The sequence below is a fragment of the Peromyscus eremicus genome, chromosome 14, assembly GCF_949786415.1.
Source record: "Peromyscus eremicus chromosome 14, PerEre_H2_v1, whole genome shotgun sequence".
Classification (NCBI taxonomy): Eukaryota; Metazoa; Chordata; class Mammalia; order Rodentia; family Cricetidae; genus Peromyscus; species Peromyscus eremicus.
Genome location: NC_081430.1, coordinates 51,480,010 through 51,500,122, shown reverse-complemented (window position 1 = coordinate 51,500,122; position 20,113 = coordinate 51,480,010). Strand labels below are relative to the sequence as shown.

The 20,113-nt window shown below is 39.3% G+C and overlaps 1 protein-coding gene across 5 annotated transcripts in view; it reads right to left on the bottom strand.

Moving 5' to 3' along the window:
* The window catches only part of Ppp4r4 (protein phosphatase 4 regulatory subunit 4), a 117,557-nt gene that overhangs the window by 26,588 nt on the left and 70,856 nt on the right, over window positions 1-20,113 (bottom strand). For 4 of the 5 annotated variants that reach the window (XM_059279259.1, XM_059279260.1, XM_059279261.1 and 1 more), the window contains 11 exons: window positions 19,955-20,060; window positions 18,321-18,468; window positions 15,089-15,233; window positions 14,108-14,149; window positions 13,941-14,015; window positions 11,076-11,142; window positions 10,078-10,164; window positions 9,281-9,374; window positions 7,682-7,752; window positions 4,083-4,230; window positions 854-1,877 (listed from right to left, as the gene is read on the bottom strand). In XM_059279259.1, the coding sequence (XP_059135242.1) occupies window positions 1,853-1,877; window positions 4,083-4,230; window positions 7,682-7,752; window positions 9,281-9,374; window positions 10,078-10,164; window positions 11,076-11,142; window positions 13,941-14,015; window positions 14,108-14,149; window positions 15,089-15,233; window positions 18,321-18,468; window positions 19,955-20,060 (1,008 nt within the window). In that variant the 3' untranslated portion in view covers window positions 854-1,852. Of the gene's footprint in view, window positions 1-853; window positions 1,878-4,082; window positions 4,231-7,681; window positions 7,753-9,280; window positions 9,375-10,077; window positions 10,165-11,075; window positions 11,143-13,940; window positions 14,016-14,107; window positions 14,150-15,088; window positions 15,234-18,320; window positions 18,469-19,954; window positions 20,061-20,113 lie in introns of those variants that run through there. The other variant, XR_009382763.1, reaches the window with a different exon arrangement.

Below are 20,113 nucleotides of genomic sequence, written 5' to 3'. Positions count from 1 at the left end.
TACCATACTGAAATGAACATGGCCAAAGCCAGTGACAGGCAGGCCAGCACTGCAGATGGAGCAGAGCACTGTCAACACACCCAGTTAAAGAAGATCAGGTCTTCTGATAAGAAGAAGATCCAAGTGGATGTTCCTATCTGCCACCCATTGGCTTTTTAATCTTCCTGCATCTTTGTCTCTGGGGTACAATTTTAACAAAGATTCAAAAATTTTTAAAGTTTTTAATGCTTGTGAAAAAAATACTTCCAAAAGTAATTTTGAATAACTGTTTTAATTGAGAATTTAATGCCTAAGCAATTGACTTCCAACTTTATAAGCAGTGGTGACTATTCTCTGTCAGATCACTTTCCCCTTATCCCACATAAATAACAGGAATATAAAAAGCTTATAACTACTAAGTGTATTATTTAACAATCAAATTGAAACTCTCCATTTTCTTTAAAGTAGATAGAGTCAGTGCCGACCTTTTGAACCAGAGTACTGAAAAACCTGATGCAGCCTTGATGGCCCCAGACCACAACAGATTCAATTCCATATTACTAACGCTAGTAGGAGACATAAACTAGTTCAACTGCATTTCCTTATGCAGGACGGTCTAGCTTCTCATGGCTACTAGACTCTCACTTCTCCCTGCCTGTACTTGATGAAGGGTGTTAGGAGTCCCTCAACAGTGCCCTACAGAGGTCACGGGGAAGGAAAGGAATGACAAAAAGGAGGAAGCAGTAGCTGCTGTCCCTGAATCCTTTACAGTTGACACAAATATGCTCCACTTGCCCATTATTTAAAGATGAAAGGCCTTTTCTTTATAGAGGAAGAACTGTAGGGAAGTATTTAAAACTTTTCTCACAAGTGCTGGTAGCTCATTCACCTCTGCTTTATTTTAAACAAGCTCATTATCCATTTCACATTATAAAAAGTAACCACGCACATGTATGCATCCACAAATTAGATCATCTTTATCATACATCAATATATCTTTAAAAAACAAGTATTTTCTGATATCAATATAGGTATATGCTGATTGCACTTGAAATAGAGAAGCTGACAATAGCTTCATACATTCTATCTCAGGAGCCGACATTTTAAAGTTAAGGACAATCTATGTTCCACAGGCAAATTTTGATGGAAGTATTAGCATTAGTACAAATGGGTGCTGTTGACGTAGCATGAGCATGATAGCTTGGAATAACAGCTGATTCAAACTAGATTCATCATTTGAAATTAAGGACAGATACAATCCAAAATGTAAACAAAGCATTTATAAAATAAATTCTAGGAATTAAGGAAATCATTAATCTATCATTTTTAAGGTATTTGTAGCTAAATTTTTCAAGAATCTTTGCAGATTTTCATGGCCAAATCTAGACTGGGGTCGTCCAGGTGCTGACACTGTCACAGAATCCCAGCACCCATAGGACCACAGTGTTCGGTTTGACTTGTCTGCTCGACTTAGAGAGCTCTGAGGAAATACAGTGCTTTCCTTACCTCCTGTGTCCTTGCCCAAGTAGCTACCCAAGGAACAGCCAGCAAATTCAGACTGCCATGGAATTTCTAAATGTACAATTTAGGTAATCAACAGCCAGCTTCCCACAGAGCCAGGCATGTCTGTTTTGCAGTCTGATGATACACCTCAAGTTGGAGCTCACTACACTGCCCTGGAACAATGAGATTCAGAGCCCACACTAAAACATGGCATACCTCCTAGGGAATCTAATTCCAAATGAGGTAAGTTTCCATCAGCTGCATGATGTTCCTCTCTCCCTCCACTCTTTAACACGCCCGGCCATCACTGGAGCCTTCTCCACCATCACAGTCTCTGCTGACTGCTCACCTCCTTCACCAAGCTGCTGACTTAAGGATTGGATTTTCGAGATTTTCTGATGAAAGAAGAAAAAAGAGGAAGGAGAGAAGGGAGGGAAGGAGAAAGGGACCAAAAAGACAACGTAAAACAAATATCCACATAAAGTAAATAAAGAAATATAAATATGCTACTCTGAATAAACCTACAATATGAGAACTCTGATAAAGAGGAAATGAATTACACATTAAGGAATTACCTGTAAGTATCAAAGACCATCCTGTGCACACCTAATAGCATCCCCTTCAATTGCATAACCATAAAGAAAATTACACAGGTATATCAACTGTCCTACCCTGGAAGACAGAAGCTCTGCCACACACCTGTACTTCCTTTATGACACACTGCTTGTCAACATCAGAGGTGCCATTTGGTAAAACATGTGCACTGCGCAGAATTTCTCTAAGAAATAAAAACTGAGGTAACACTTTCTGCAATCACTTCATAGACTTATTTTAAATAAAGAGGACTTTTTTCTTTTCAATTTTGATATGACGGTCTCTTAGTTGTGGATAATACTCCACTGGAAAAACACCTGTGTAGACACGAATCACCCATCCAGCTAATGAGCATGTTAGAACCATGTGTGGGAACAGCCAGGTGTTTCACAGCCAGGCATGTGTGAATAAGTGGCTGTGGATGCTAGCAAGCCTTCCTTCAGATCACTTGAAAAAGGTACAAACTCTACATGAGTTCTCATTGGTCTTTATTGTAGATTCATTTTGGTAGCTATCAGTTATACAAGAAAATAGGGAATTCAGTCTGCAAAAAGGAAAGATGTGCTCAGCAATGTTAAAAACAGATAAGGCATCTGGAATAAAGGAAAGCGACCACGAAATATTGGTTCAGTAGTCTTTTCTTTAAAAAACAAAACTAGTTATGATGATGCTACCATGTTCCTCAGGAGAAATTCAAGGCAGTAGAAGAAGAGGGTCTATGGTGAGAGAGAAAGATCTCAAGAGATGGAACTGAGAGGCCCCTTAAATGAGCTATGGGCCAGACCTGCTGCTATTTGGCAGATGTTCAGAAGCCCAAGGGCCAGGCTCACCAATACACAGTGACTTTGCTCACGCTGAAGTTGGGTACATGGTTCTAGTCCAGAGTGCTGCAGACTACCAACCCATGCTACCTCTGCTTCCATGGCTCCTAAACAGCACTGGGACTTTCTGTAGAGAGAACATCCTTCAAGTTGGCACCACTATTCTGCAATATCTGAATCACCTGTTCCTATGATTATTTTTGGAGCATTTAGTCCCACATTCTGGGCTCCATTCAATATCTTTATTTTTGAATTATGAATGAAATGGGGTACACATATTTCTAATGTACATACCCAAATGGCCAATCAGAATTTAAAATGAATTATAATACAACTAGCTCCTAAAAGGAACTCCAGCCAGCCAGAGAAGAGTTTCTGTAGAAAGACGCAGGTGAAAAACTTTTTCAAAAATGTGAGCTAAGCATAGTGTAGTATACTTGTAATCTCAGTATTTGGGAGGCTGTGGCAAGAGGTTGCCAGTTCTAGGCCAGAGTGGGCTACATTGTGAGCCTCATCTCAAAAACAGAAAGAAAGGAAAGAAGAAAGGAGGAAGGGAATGAGGAAGAAGGGAAGAAGGAAGGAGAAGAGAAGGGGAAAGCCCATGAATTTAATGACACATGCTCAAGAGGAAATCTGAATCTTGCTAAGTTTCACTGTGACTTGAAGGGCTGTTCTGTATGAAAGAACAAAACTGCAACTATAGTTTGGGCATCCTTGCAGTGTTCTTATGATGATTTTTAGGGTACCATTCTTTTAAATGTTCAAAAGCAACTAATTCTATCAAGAAGCAAATAATACACAAAAAGGAACCATGGAAAGAAAACAGGCCTTTTATAACTTTAACTTCAAAGCACAAGTACTGTCTACAAATATGTTCAGCTACTGAGCCCACACTCTGCATCCCATGCTGTTGTGGCACTGCAAAGTGACATCAGCTGTGCTACCTTTCTGAATCCAGGTGATCAGGCACTAGAGTTAGGTATTTAGATGCCTAGTGAAGATGTCTTTGCCATATGTTAATATCAGATATCTTATACACACTATCATAGTCAAGGTTCTCACTTAACTACCTTTATCTTAAACATTCCCTCACTAGAGACATTTTCGGTTCTTTGAAGTGTGGAGGTGGGAAGGAAGGTGCCCTGAACCAAACAGCACACTCAGCAGTGGAAAGTTGGTACTCACAAGGTAGCCTTCCGAGGCTGTGCATCTTTACTTCCACTGCTCTTTGGATCAGCTGTGTTACTTGTCCCACGGGAAGTACTGGGCAAGACAGGATTAGGAGGAAAGGAAGCTGGAACATTACTGGTATTGCGAGTCCGGAATGAGTCATCTGGAAGTAACATGTGGAGAGGCAGAGGTGTTGATCCCTCAGAAAGACGTTTATCAAAGAGAGAAGACTCCAGACAGTGGGCTTTTTCTCTTATAATTTATATACAGTAAAGTGTACTACATTAAGATTTGGCATGTATATAATTCACTGCCATTATCACAATCAAGACATGAAAACATGCTATCCCAAATGTTCCCTTGGGCCCTTCATAATCATGCCTCTTCTGACGCCTCTTTCTACAAACCACAAATTTTTCCCTTGCTAACAATTAGCTTGCATTTTCTAGGATTTTGCATTAAAAAAGTCATACGGAATATACTGTCTTACTTTTTTCATATGATCAGTATAACTGAAATTCATCTGCATAGGAATGTTAGTACTTCATAACTGGTGTTGTATAGATGGGCTAACATTTGTCCTAAATGTTCACTTACAGGCATTTGGATGATTCCAGTTCTTGACTTTAATAAATAAAACCACTATGAACATTTGTGTATAAATCTGTGGGTAGCTATGTTTTAATATTTTTTAGTAAAGGCTTAGGAATAGATTGCCGGGTTTTTTTAGTGTGGTTTTTTTTTTTATTTTATTAAATTTTACATATCAGCCATGGATTCCCCTGTCCTCCCTCCTCCCACCCCCCAGCCTTCTCCCCAATCCACTCCCCATTCCCACCTCCTCCAAGGCCAGGTCTTCCCTGGGGATTCAGCCCAGCCTAGTAGTTCAGTTGAGGCAGGTCTAGTCCCCTCCTCCCTGCACCAAGGCTGAGCAAAGTGTCTCAGCATAGGCCCTAGGTTCCAAAAAAGCCAGTTCATGAACCAAGGACAGGTCCCAGTCCCACTGCCTGGGGGCCTCTTAAACAGTTCAAGCTCATCAACTGTCTCACTTATCCAGAGGGCCTGATCCAGTTCCATGGGGGCTCCTCAGCTATTGGCTCACAGTTCATGTGTTTCCACTAGTTTGGCTATTTGTCCCTGTGCTTTTTCCAATCATGGTCTCGATATCTCTTGATCATATAATCCCTCCTCTCTCTCGCCGGTTGGACTCCTGGAGCTCCACCTGGGGTTTGGCTGTGGATCTCTGCATCTGCTTCCACCAGTCACTGGATGAGAATTCTATCATGACAGGGTGTTCGGCCATCCGATCGCCAGAGTAGGTCAGCTCAGGCACTCTCTCAACCATTGCCACTAGTCTATAGTGGAGGTATCTTTGTGGATTTCTGGGGACCTCTCTAGCATTCTGCTTCTTCCTATTGCCATTAGGGTCTTCATTTATCATGGTGTCTCTTTCCTTGTTCTTTCACTCTGTTCCTGATCCAGTTGGGACCTCCCACTCCCCTAAGCTCGCTTCCCTCCCACCCCCCGACCCTGCCATCGTGAGGTTTGAGGGAAATGGATGGAACTAGAAAATATCATCCTGAGTGAAGTAACCCAGACTCAGAAAGACAAACATGGTATGTACTCACTCATAAGTGGATACTAGATGTAAAGCAAAGGATAACCAGACTGCAACTCACAACTCCAGGGAGGCTACCTAGTAAAGAGGACCCTAAGAAAGACACAGGGATCGCCCAGTGACAGAGAAATGGATGAGATCTACACGAGCAAACTGGGGGTGGGGGGTGGGGTAATGGAGGGCAATGGTCGGGGAAAGTGAGCTTTTTAGTGTGTTTAACTTCAGATGAATTTGCCAAAGCACTGTCTAGCTCCTTTCCTCTCCTTCTCTATGTATGGAAGTCTACAGAGTACTCTTCATCCTTGAAATCAATATTATAAGCATTTGATTTTCAGACATGTTATGAGCAACAGGCAGTACAGCATTTTCCCCATGACTACTACTTTGTTTGGTTTTGATGCAAGGTCCCCTACAGCCCAGGCTATATCAGTATTGCATGTAGCCAAGGATGAACTTGAACTCCTGATCCTCCTGCCTCCAACTCACAAGTGCTAGGATTGCAGCCATACACTGCTATGCTCCACTTTTTCACTGTTCTAATTGTACTTCCTAATGACTGGAGATGCCAAGCATCTTTTCATGCACTCACATCTCTATCTTCTTTAAAAGCTCACATTCAAAACGTTTGGCCATTTTAAGCTTAGCTGCCCAGTCTTAGACTTCTCTGAACATTCTTGACACAAATTCTTTTCAGATAAGATACATTATGCATATTTTCTCCCATTCCAGGTCTTGACTTGTGTGTTTCTATGACCCTATCTCAAAACCTAGACAGAGTTCTAAATTCTGATACAATATAGTATGTCACTCTTTTTCTGCTATGATTAATATAAATATCTTTCTGCTCCCAAATTATAGACTTCCTTCCATATATTCTTCAAAAAAAATTGTAATTTTACCTTTTGTGCCTAAGTTTACATTTTGAGTTAATGATTTCTATATAATTTCAGATATTAATTGAGGTTGAAGTTTGGGTTTTCTTAATGTAAGTACCCAACGGGTCTAGTGCCATTTTTTAATGTACCACAAAATATGGTGATAACACCATTAAACAAATCCCATGATCAAAGCACTTCTGATTTCTAGTGGAATCTACCTCTGAATGGAAACATACCATCATCTGTTCCCTTAACAGTTAATCCAGCTGGACAGATCAGTCACCTGACCAAAGGATCATCACTCAGGAAGCCATGCTTAAAGAGCTATGAAGAATAATTATCCTTACATGAGATAATGTAGTTTTCTTCCCAGAATTCCATCCCTGGAGCCCCTCTGAGGTTCTGTTGGATCTGCCCAACTTCCCAAGGCCTGACTCAGAAAGGCAGAACTTTTCTTTGTCCTTCTCTTCCATCTCTTCCTTTCAGGTGCTGCCCAGAGCCCAAGCACACCTTCTCTGGTACTTTGGACTTCTTCCTCTTTCTCTAAATCACCCCTCCCCACAGCATAGCTGCTTGTCTGCCATCTGCCATAACTCAGACAGCATTGCTGCCTCTTTCTCTCTTCTCCATTCCTATTCCTGGCAACTGATTTACAGCTCGACTGTCCTGTTGCTTTTCCCTTAAATTCTGATAAAACTATCCTCAAGTTTCAATCTGTTTATAAATTCTTTTATAAGGAAACTAAGAACCACAAAGGGACCTCAGTTTCCCCAGTGACAGGAAAAGTTTATTGCTTAAAGACTTGATGAGGACACACATTTAAGAAAAACATCATGGGGCTGGAGAGATGGCTCAGAGGTAGAGCACTGGCTGCTCTTCCAGAGGACCTGGGTTCAATTCCCAGCACCCACATGGCAGCTCACAACTGTCTGTAACTCCAGTTCCAGGAGATCCAACACCCTCACACAGACACACACGCAGACAAAACACTAATGCACATAAAAGAAAATAAATTTTAAAATAAAGCATCATATCTACAATTAGAAGGATGTATTATTTAAAGAAAATAATACTTCATTAAAGTAGCCATCTTTGGAAGAATGTACACTGCTGCTTACCAGTTAGTGAAAGCATGGCAGTCCTCATCAGCCCTGAGACAGAAGGCGTGTGAGCTAAGGTGGAGCTTTTACTAGAAAAGAATGTAATGTAGTTAGAACCTAAACCACGAAAAGTCTTAACTACCCAACACTTGGGGGTTTTAACCTTGTTGTGTAAATACTTTCTTTTACTTCTTATGAAACATGCTGGTTGCATTTATTATTTTTTATATTCCATGCTTCCAAATACATACTTTTTCTACAACTTAAAAGCATTTCCTTTGCTTCATCAAAAGTACAGCTCTTCTTTTGATGCTCAGCAAAGCTAGGTAAGATGAGTAAAGCCTTCCTGGTACTAGCTTATCTTTAGTTACAATCCTGTTTTCCATCCTGAGAACACTGTTGGCTAGGAAAAAATGCATGGATCTACCAAAGATGCCAAAAGCTAGAGCTAAAAGTCTGGAACAAGGTATGATTAATAACAGAAAAAAAAACATACTTTTCTTCAACACCTTCTTTATCTTAAAGGCATTTGTGTTTTCTTTTTAATTTTTAAAACCTTTTTACATAATAATATATAATTATATATAATCTAATATATGGTGAATAATATAATCTTTTTATAATAATATTTTTTGATATTTTCATTAATTGAGAATTTCATACAATATATTTTGACCATATTTCTCCCTACACTTCACCCCTATCTCTTTCTGGATCTAACCCCCTTTTCTATCTCCCCACCCTCTCCCAACCTCATGTCTTTTTTTTTTTTAATAACCCACCCAGTACAATTTTTACTACCCATATACTCACAGGTGTGGGCCATCCACCAGAATAGAATTGACCCAGCAGGGGCCACAACCTTAAAGAAAACAGATTCTGCTCTCCCAGAAGCCATCAACTGTCAGGAGCTCCTCAGTTAGGGGTAAGGGCTCGTGAGTCCCTACACCTTCCACACTAGAATACTGACTGGCTTGATCTTGTGCACAGGTCTTGTGTAAGCAACCTCATATTTTCTTAAAACTACTTGGGTTTTCCAGTGACCTACAGCTGTTAGATGCTATATGCATATAACACATATTACAAATCATGGTAGTTTAATCATGCTGCTTCTCTTCTAATCTTAGCTGGTTATAATTTTGACTTGGGCTATAAACAAAAAGCAGATATATATCTACTATCAGAACTCTGTTGTGACCACTCCACTGGCTAAACATATCTGTGGCTTCTCTATATATAGAAATAATACAATGTACACGAATGTGCAGCCTGTTGGCAAATAGAGCATGCTCACATTCATTTGGAAGTTAAGAGGAATGTACAGTATATTCCACCTTTCTCATAAATGATGGGCAGATTCTATGATTTTTTTATATAATGTCATGGTAATAGTCTTCATACAGTGCAAAGATACCTATTTTTATACAAATAGCAAATACCTTCTATTTTTAGTGTGATAATCGTAAAGATTATCTGTAAAAGAAGTTGTCAAATTATCAGCCCATAAAATAATTCAAAATTAATTCTGATTATAGTGATGTAAATATTTCATGTAAATAAATAGGGTGACCACAAAATAAAAACTCCAGTTAAGAATGAACAGTTGACAGCACATACCTAGCACACTTGTCTAAGTTACCATATTTTGCATGAAAAGCTTGATTATTAAAAGATTGGCTTCGAATCAATTTGGATTTCTTGATTTCTTTGCCTAGAGTAAAGCAGAATGAAGGAAAATATAACGTTCAGTTGCCCCTTAACCATTCCAACCCCCAAGTCCTCCTCAGATCCATCCATGTCCAGAAAAACCCAGCTAGGTGAAGTTTCTACTCCTTGGTCTGAGCTGACTGCAGTATCTGGCATTCAAACCACCATGAAGGATAATGGAAAAACTAACAGGAAAAGGCTAAGGACATATTCAGAGTAAGAAAGTGTAATGCTCCACACAGACAACTCTCCCCACCCTTTGGCCATCAGAATATTGAAACAGTAGACTTCAAGAAACTATAATGCTCCCAGGAACTTCATGCAGGGAGAAGAGAGAGGCTAACTTCCTGGATAAGAGATTTACGATCTGTCAGATCACCTGACAGAGGAGACATGAGTCAATGGCCGAGAGGACTACATGCTGACCTTGACTGCTCAAATATGCATAACTATGGCCCTCTAATTAAACCTTAACCTCATAACAGGACCCTGAATACGGACTTAGCAGTGAGGGGAAGGGGACGTCACTGGATCTTTGTTCCTCTTCCCAAGGTAGCCACATTGAATAAATCTCCATTTTTTGCTTTCACTATTAAAAAATAAATGAGTAGATACTCTAGAAATCATATATCTAATCTAACAGTGAATAAACCTGCAATTTGTCATTAAAAACATTGTATGAATCATAAAACAGAATGATTCCTTACTTGTTGATGGAGCAGTAGAAGACGGTCCAGGAACAGAAATGGGGATGTTCTTGGGTAGGCTCTGCATTGGTGTCCTAGAGTCTCTGCCTAAAGTAAACTCTGTTTTAAATTGTGTAATTTCATCTGACTCCAGTAAAAATTACTATCTCTATTTAATCAGCACTACTGTCCAAATAATCTTACTTTATATATTTCCACATTTCAGTCTCCACTACTGTGGTTCAACTCCACAGCCTTACAACCAACACTCAACGTTAAGCTTCCCTTGCAGAGGCTCTGAGCCTCACACTGTCGCCTCCCTTTTTTATGTACTCCTAATACCTATATCACAATTTTTCAAAAATAACTTATTTTGAACGGCAAGAAAGTAATTTTTCCTACCAAACTAAAGCTCCACATAGGATTTCAGGATACAAAGATATAGTTACTGCAGCACTGGTGGCCCAAAGGTCAAAGGAATGGAATCTACCTCTGGGTGGAGCCTGGGTTGGCTCCTTTAAGAGTTAGTCCAGTTCGGTTGGTCAAAACCTGGCTAAAGGACCATCATGCTTTAGGAAGGTGGATTTGCCTTGATATAGAGAAGGGAGGAATAACAATCCCTTTAATGATTTACTTTCCTTCCCAGAATTCCTGGCTTCTAAGCAGTTGCTTACAGAGAGCTGCAGGAATGCAGCTTCAGAGGTCTGCTTTTCTCAGCATGCTTTTCCTAATGCTTTGGGCTTCACTCTAATGCTCCCTTCCCCACCGGATGCCTTCCTGTCCTCCATTCCAGCTTAACTCATGGCTTTTTCTTTCTCTTCCTGATCTTCCTCCTCCAGGCAGCCACCTAGATTAACAGCTTGTGTACTCCAAGTTTTTTCTTTGAAAACCAACAAAGTTGCTCTTGAGCTTCCTTTTGTATGTATTCTTAAATTACTGTATTAACAAGAATGCCCTAGATTTCCCCAGTCACCCAATGTTAACCCTGTAACTAAGTGAGAAGACACAGAACCACTTACGTTTCTTCTCAAAGCTTTTGTCACTCGACCGCCCATCATTCTGATGCTTCTCCTTCTCTAGCTGTTCCTGTTGGGACACAGTGTTGTGTTACAGGTGCAGCTTGGGAGTTTGTTCTGGGGAAAATGACTCTTGGCTTCAGAGAAACAAATATACCTCGCAAAAATGCCTTTAAAAAGTGGGGCTTCCCTTTGGTACAGAATTCAAAGGTTTGCTGTTGTTGCTATTGTTTTAATATGTGGTATTTTATATCACAGAACATTGCTCTTGGGAGTTTGTCCAACTAAACCAATGACTTTGGCTTCACTCTACAATGAACATGTATTTCCTACAAGGTGTTCACTGGTTCTCATCAACAGAGCATTGTTTATGGTTATTTCAATTCCTATTGGGCAAACAACAAAATATTTTTCTTTAAAAGGACTGAGAGGCCTTTGTTGGGCAGTGATGGTGCACGTCTTTAATCTCAGCATTCGGAAGACAGAGGCAGGCAGATCTCTGTAAATTCAAAGCCAGTCTGGTCTACAGAGCAAGTTCCAGGATGGCCAAAGCTATACAGAGAAACCCTGTCTCAAAAAACAAAAAACAAAAGACTGAGAGGAAAGGGAAAAGTATACCAAACATATTTAAAATATCTTATTGACACATGATATGTAGAAAAAAAAGGAGTATCAACTAAAGACCTCAGTTCCACACTGAAGATTCTGCAAGGCTGACTGACCATCAGCTTGTGATTATGGAGAGAGTGACAGAATCAAATTGGCCTGGACTAGCTTTAGTCCTTTAAACAGGCGTCCACTGCCCACTGCTGTATTTGTTTTAACATCTTTTAACTATCAGGCAAAACCTTTGAAATGTATTTTTAGGGGACTAGAGAGGTGGCTCAGTGGCTAAGAACAAGTACTGCTCTTGCAGAGGACCCATCGTGGGTGACTCACAGCTGCCTACAACAAGTTCCAGGGGATCTGACTCTGGTCTCTGTGGACACTTGCACTCACATACACAACACACAACTAAAAATAGAAAAGAATCATGCTTTAGCAGACACTAGCTTCCACCAATCCAAAAGCTACAAATGTCATCAGGCAGCACCTGACAGCTACAGCAGAGCTTTCCCCACTTCACTGTGGCAGGCCTGCCTTCCTGCCTGTGTTCCCAATGGATCCGGTAGGGAGATGAGTATGTGCAAAAGACAATGCTGCACATGTATAAAAATATCATTATGAAAACCATTATCTTGTAGGCTAACTAAAAAAGTTAATAAAAGCTCAAGTTCTCTTTGTCTTGATGCTTGTTCTGACACTTTGTTTCTGCTCTGCTGGTGCTGGAGATGGAACCCTGGGCCTTGCACACATTAAGCTACATCTCCAGCCCCTAGAATAACCCCAGTTAACACAACACTAACTAAAACGCCAAGAAGCTTTTGGTAAATAAAAATTGACAAACTGGGTTTCAACCTTTTGTCAAAATCCAGAGGTCCTAACACTGGCCAAAGCACAAAATAAATAAATTCTTTTTAAAAAGTTTAAAAACATACCCTACCTGATTTTAAAAATTCCTACAGTTAAACAGTATGAAAGCAGGTTGGTATTGCCTGGGGGCTGGAGAGATGGCTCAGGGGTTAAGAGCACTGGCTGCTCTTCCAGAGGACCTGAGTTCAATTCCCAGCACCCACACGGTCTCACAACCATCTGTATGAGATCTGGTGCCCTCTTCTGGCCTACAGGCATATATGCAGGCAGAATACTGTATATGTAATAAATAAATCTTTAAAAAAAAAAAAGTTGGTATTGCCTAAAAAAGCAGACACACAAATCAGTGGAGCAGAACAGGGAGCCTGGGCCAGGAGACCCAGGGATGACTGACACCTGTGAAAGGTGGGAAGGCAATTCAGTGGAGGAGAAGGGGTTTTGATAAGTGGAGCCAAAACAGCTAGTAATCAAAAGATCTGAAAATTAAATTAAAATTGGGCAAAGACCTAAGGGTAAAATCCAAAACTAAACTTTGTAGAAGCATTGGAGAAAATCAAACAGACAAGGATTCTTAAAGAAAACAACAATCACAAAAGAAAGGCTTAATATGTTGGACTTTAGGGCTAGAGAAATGACTCAGTAGCTAAAGTACTTGTGGCCTTCGCAGAGGACCTGAGTCTGGTTCCCAGCACCCACAGTAGGTGCCTCATAACCACCTACAACTCCAGCTCCAGGGGTCTGACGCCCTCTGCTGGCCTCCAAGGGAAATCACACTTATGTTCATACAACACACACACACACACACACACTTAAAAATAAGTCCTTTTAAAGAATAAAATGAACATCAAAATTAAAACTTTCTAAAGACTGTTAAATACATCAAAAGAAAGCAGAGTTCAAGAAAATATTCACAATATGAGCATGTGACAAAATAACTCTTAATAACATGAACACAACCTACTTTAAATTCTCAAAATAGATCTTATAAAAAGCAAGATTGTATGGCCAATAAACAAACACAAAGCTGCTTAGTATCTGGCATCAGGGATATTTAAAGCCCTATGAGTTCTAGGAAACATGATCAATCTAGTGCTAGAAACTCACTCAATGGATGCTGAGGATGGAGTGCCGGGGGGCAGGTGGGAATGGCTCAACAAGGACTGAATACATGTGGTTACACAGGCACTAGTTTCACTTAAGAAACTCATTGTCCTAAACACCCTCAATTGTAATTTTTCTTCCAATTTATAAAAGATAAAAGTTCAGGATCAAGACTTTTCTTCAGTCTTTTAGGAAATATGGAACAATATAAAACTAAAATAAATTGGTTCTAGGTTTACTGTCAAAGGCCAGCTAACGTTAATCAGAAGGATGTATGTGGAGGAAACAACATACCATTTCCAAGAACATCAGTTCTTCTCTTTCTTTCTCTTGATCCAACAAATCTTTCTCATAATTTTTTTTCTGAAACTGTTTAAAATTTTAAATGGCATTGTCAATCATTAGTGACAACTTCTTGCTGACTGTAAATATCTCTTTACTATAAGGTAGAGTGTACTTACCACATCCATAGACATTTCCATTCTGTCCAACTCCAATACTGTCTACAAGGAAAGTTTTTAGAGATTACAGTTGGTTCAACAGTAATGAAACACAATCAACCAAGTATTTCTCAAAGAAACCCCTTCCCCAGGGGTTCAAAGAGAAGAGTTTACACTATGATATTAATAAGCTTATCTTTCACCATCAATAAACATTCAAAAACTGTGTTCCCAAGTCACGCCCATTAATAATCTTTTTGTTGATCTTATAGCATTGTCAGTTACATATTAAGTGCAGTTTTTGAAAGCTGAAGCATTTTAAGCTTTGATGTTACTAACCCAAATTTTTTACTATCTTAGTTTTCCAACATTTCCAACCAATCTACATAACAGATCCTCATGCTAGAGAAAATCATATGGCATAAAGTCAGAGTGTTTGGAAAGGGATGTGCTTGGGTGATGCCAGAGCTCCAGGATGCTGGCTCCACCACCTATTGGCATGTTCTCAGCAGCCAGTATTAGAGATTACAGTTGATTCAACAGTAATGAAACACAATCAACCAAGTAGTTCTCAAATACTCTCAAATATAGCTCTAGTGCCTTTACAAAGCCAGACAGCACACTGAACTCACTCGGAGGGCTCTTCCCATATGCTTCTAGAAACATGACTTCCTCGATTTTACTGCCAGTTTTACTGGATTGTGATCACTTGTAAATAAAATCTAGTGAATGAGGTATTGGTCATCATTTGAGCTAGGTTCACAAACACCTCACAGGTGCTCAGCTCGCCCACAAGGAACTCATACTGCTAGCAACAAAATGATTACCCTTTAGAAATGCCCTTCAAAGGAACTGGTGTACCCAGCATTAGCAAATACATCTGCCATTTAGTCATTCTTACCACACTTGCAGACTGTTACCCTATTAAGGTAAGGTAGGGAAGCTGAAGTTAACACTGGCACACTGCAATAAACATGTTTTCAGAGCAGGGGAGACACTTACTTTTTTCACAATAGCCAGGACATCTTTATCCTTTTCTTGACACAGGAGTTTTCTCACACACATTTCTAACTGCTGGAGGAGATGCATGTCTGCAGGAATCTTCAGAGCTGATTTCACTTTGGGCAGCAGGTAGCAAAGTTTCATTCTGTATTTATAGGGAGCTTAATAATAACTAACAATAATAGGAACGTACAACTGAAAAAGTTCAAGCTTTAGAAAAGCTCAGAGTTCAATTGTCCATGCAACCAATATGTGTGGAGTGCCTACTAGTTAGAAGGTATTCATTATCCTAGATACCAAGACACAAAATTGAATCAAACCAACAAAATCCTCCATTCTTCCAGGGTTTGCATTCCAATATGGGATATGGAAAACAGAATGCATATAAAGAAAATGTCTGCCAGAAAGTGGTGAGTCAGTCTAGAAGGCAGTGTTAGAGAAGTTAGTAATGTTTTCACTGAAAATATGGTATTCAAGGAAAGACCTAGAAAATCAGAGAGCAAGACACTCAAGTGTCTGGAAAAGCATTGTGGCCAAGAGGGAAGCCTTGCCTAGTGATACTCTGAATTAGCAAACTAGCCTCGAGACAGAATAGAACACAGATGAGCTTAGTAGGAGACCTGAGTGGTGACAAGGGGCCCAGTTCATGTGGGGCCTTGTGGGCCACTGTACAGAGCCTGGCTTCTATTTCAAATGCAATGAGAAGCAGTGAAGGGTATGAGTGAGGAATAAAGTGACCTAACAACTTTCCTAGTTATCATCTGCTGTTTTGAGATTAGACTGTAAATAGTTAAGGAGGAAAGAGAAGCAATGGGGAAAATCCCAAGTAAGAGCTAATGGTGCATTAGGCCAGAAGGAGCAGCAGAGGTACCCAGAGAAGCCTGCTCTCCGTATGTCTTTTGTGAGCAGCAGAGTGGCCTCAGGGACTGCAGATGGGGTGACAGAAGAAAAGGTTTTAGGTTTAGGCCTGGGCAATGGGAAGATGAACCAGTTGCTTAGTGAGATGCAGAAGACTGCAGAAGGAAGAGATGCAAACAAAGCAGAGTCAGTACTGAATGCTAGACAGATTAAGTCTGGGATGCCCATTAGATATTCTATGGGAATTATAAATCTGCAGCTAGCTCAGTAAGCATGTTGTCCAGGATATCCTTGCAAGAGATAAAGTTAAGAATGCATGAAAATGGTAGTTTAAGCATGGGACTGGAGAGATCACTAGCATAATAAGAGAAGAGGAGGAGAGAGATGAGGAGAAATGGGAAACACACTAAGGCACTACCACTGTCTAGATCAGCTGAGAAAAGAAGAAACAAGGAGGCTACAGAACGCCAGGGAGGTGAGCAGATATCTAAGAGAGTGAAGGAATCCTTCCCAAGAGAAGGTTGCTAATGACAGGTTTGGCTTTGTTAAACTCCAACTCTCCCTCTTTTTAGTCTAGTTCTGGGGAGGGATGGTAGGCAGTTGTCTATCTTACAGCTAGTGAATTAATTTGTTCATCATATGTTCTACAGGTTAATTCTCCAGGTGTTTCTTTTGCAAATCTTAAGGCAGCTAAGTCCCATTGCTAAGGTTTCCAGGATGCTGTCTGGGCAGACCTTCAGCCAAGAACTTTTTCTGTTTTTTTTTTGTTTGTTTGTTTGTTGGTTGTTTTTGAGACAAGGTTTCTCTGTGTAGCTTTGGTGCCTGTCCTAGATCTCGGTCTGTAGACTAGGCTGGCCTCGAACTCACAGAGATCCTCCTGGCTCTGCCTCCCGAATGCTGGGATTAAAGGCGTGCACCACCACCACCACCTGGCTCAAGAGCTTTTTCTACACAGGAGCCCTTGCTTCTGCGCATTTGAAAGGTGAAGAAGCTCTTCTCTGAGATTCTCAACACTGTGGTCTCCGTCTCAAACACTGTTCAGAACAGATACTGGAGACATTGTAACTAAGAACCCTCAAGTCCACTCCAGAGAAATTACTTCACTTCTGGCCACTGAAGAGAAGGCTCCTCAATATCAATGTGATTTTCCCAGCCTTGATGGTGTCTAAACGCAGTAAATTAAATGTTAAAATATTTGTGTAGAAAAGCACACAAAACATAATTCACTCTTTATTACCCAAAGTATATCTAGAAAACATTTTGATTCATGGGCCCACAAGATTATAAAGTTCTTGAAAATAAGGACTATCACTTTTAGTTAAGAAATACTTCTTAAGGAACTTATCATATTAATAATAATTACTCATCCAGCCTGGCAGGCTGGCTTTGACTTGTGCATGCTCTACTCAGTAAGACAAAAGGTCTGAGCTAACCTTGACACAGGAGGAAGTAGCTTGGTCCTGCCTCAACTTAGTATGCCAGACTTTGTTGACTCCCCAAGGGAGGCCTTATCATCTCTGAGGAGTAGATGGGGGGTGGGATGGGGGAGGAGTGGGGGGCGGGAGAAGCGGGGAGGGGGAACTGGGATTGGTATGTAAAACGAAAAAAAAAAACTTTTTTTTTAAATAAATAAATTTTAAAAATAAATTAAAAAAAAAGATCTGAGATATCAGTTAAGAGATTGAGATTTTTATCCCAAGACTATTACCAACCAGGCTATGAAGCCAACTGAGATGTCTACCCACAGACAACTGGTAAAGAAAATGTGGTATAATATAATATAAACACAATTCTAACAAAGAGTGAAACACTGCTGCAACACAGATGGAGCAGGAAGGCGTTTCATAAAGAGAGGTAAGGTCAGCACAGAGAGGTAAGTACTGCATGTCAGATGTGGAAGCCGAAACGGTGACTAGTGGAACCACTGTTCCATCATTAGCAAGTGGAAGGATGGAACGAAGGAAGGAAGGAAGGAGGTAAGCAAAGGGTGCCAAAATTCAGTTAATATAGGAGGAATATCTTATAACCTTTGTAATAAAGTGGGTAACTACAGTTCACAGCAACTCATTATATATTTTATAAATAAGTAGTAGAGTCGGCTGAAGGCTCTGGGCACATAGAAATGACAAATATATTTAAGGAAGTGAAAATGCTAACTATCCTGATATTATTGCTACATCTAATATCCATATATGCTGTATCCCATAAAATGTGTGACTGTTAAGTCAACCTTCAAAAACAGCTACTAAGACTCTGAAAGCAAGCATCAATTCCTCACTTGACTTAATTAACTAAGAAAAAGAGTTTGCAAACATTTACCACAAAGGACATATAAGAAATGCAACATTTTCAAACCTTGCAGAGCAATACGTACCTGACATTTGCTACAGGGTCATGGGTTAGTTCAATAACAGGTAGAAAGAAATATTTGCAGAAAAATGATTTGGAAAAGATCTCTATGATAAATTCACAGGTATCCAAAAACCGAAGTCTATTCCAATAACTCTTCCCTTGGCCCAACTCTACAAACAACAAAAATACCATAACCTAATTTTCCCTACATGAAATTATATATTACAAAGCTAAACACCAAAAATGTATGCAAAGTTTCATTCTACCTACAATTTATTTAACAAATACAATAGATAAGAGAAAATAGTCATTATATACTCTAGGTTTGTAGACTACAATATTTACTAGGAAAAGGTTTTATTAACACTGGATAAATTCAGTAAGCACTGGTGAACTGTGATGACTGAGTTAACTACAGTTACTATGTTTGACTATTGCCTATATGCTAAGTACCCTGTAGACAGTATCTTACTGAAACCTGGAAAACAGTCTGAGTGGGTGGACACACTTAACCCGGTTCAAACACAATCTGCAAACCCTCCAAGGCCTTTCAAACTAAACTAACTGTTCTCTTTTTGTTTCCTTAAAAATACCTGATGTGAATAAAGTCATATGTAAACTGACATGATTTGTAATATGTGTTATACACATATAGCATCTAACAGCTGTAGGTCAGTATTCTAGCATGGAAGGTGTAGGGACTCACGAGCCCTTACCCCTAACTAAGGAGCTCATTTTTACATAAGTGTGCAAAGGCAAAATTCTTAATACTTTAAACCAAACTGAAGCTTTAAAAATGAGACATTTTAAATTTTAAGTCCCTACTACTACTGCAAAATGAAAACAGAATTAAACAGGCCATAAAATGAAAAATCCAAATATACTGAGCATAATTTTCCTTAAATACAATTTTACAAAAGTTTTTTGTTTTTTTTTCCTGAAAAGTGGTGGTTCATGATTAGTATGGTGAATTCTAACAGTCAGGAAATCCTCTTCCTTGTCTGTGCTGGATAGTAGTTTTATTAAAAAATATTTAAGCATAATTTTAGTCAAAGCAAGTATTTGATGACTAATAAATTCACTAAAAATGTATATATTTGCCACCAGAATTAACAACTTAAAGATTTTTGCCGTGATTTTTAGCCCTTAACAAATCACAAAAAATTTACGTGTTAACCTAGTTTCTAAATTCAGTCAAATCCTAACAGCTCACTAGCTTCACATTAATATGTGCTGTCAACACCATTCAAGAAAGAATTATAAGCCCACATTTTGTTCATTCAATTAATATTGAAAACAGTATTATAAAATAAATTACTAGATTTAAAAAATATTCTATTCATGCTTTAGTTCCAAATGCTATTTCATGAAGGTAGAAATTAGCCTTTCAACATACATTTATATATTTAAATTTCTCAAGTGTTGGAATTCACAAAAGAGAGCTCTGATTAAATACTATTTTCATCTATGAAAATTTTGATCATGACATAAAGATTTCCAAGATAAACACAAATTAACCTACAAAATTCAACTAAAAGCACATATCAGATATTCACCACCATCAGCCTATTTTATCTTCAAAAAATGATATACAAAGCACTGCAGATATAATTAAGGTCACTACTTCAGTGACTTTTTTCAAAAATTATTACTTACGTTCAATTAATTTTTGAATGACTTCATGCCTCTGCTCTTGTTTACGATTATATCGTAGAAAAATGCACAGAGTTCGTGCAGCTGCTCTTTGGACAGGTAAGACATTCTTAAAGAAATAAAACAGGAAAGACAATTACACTACCCTAAGATATGTTCTCA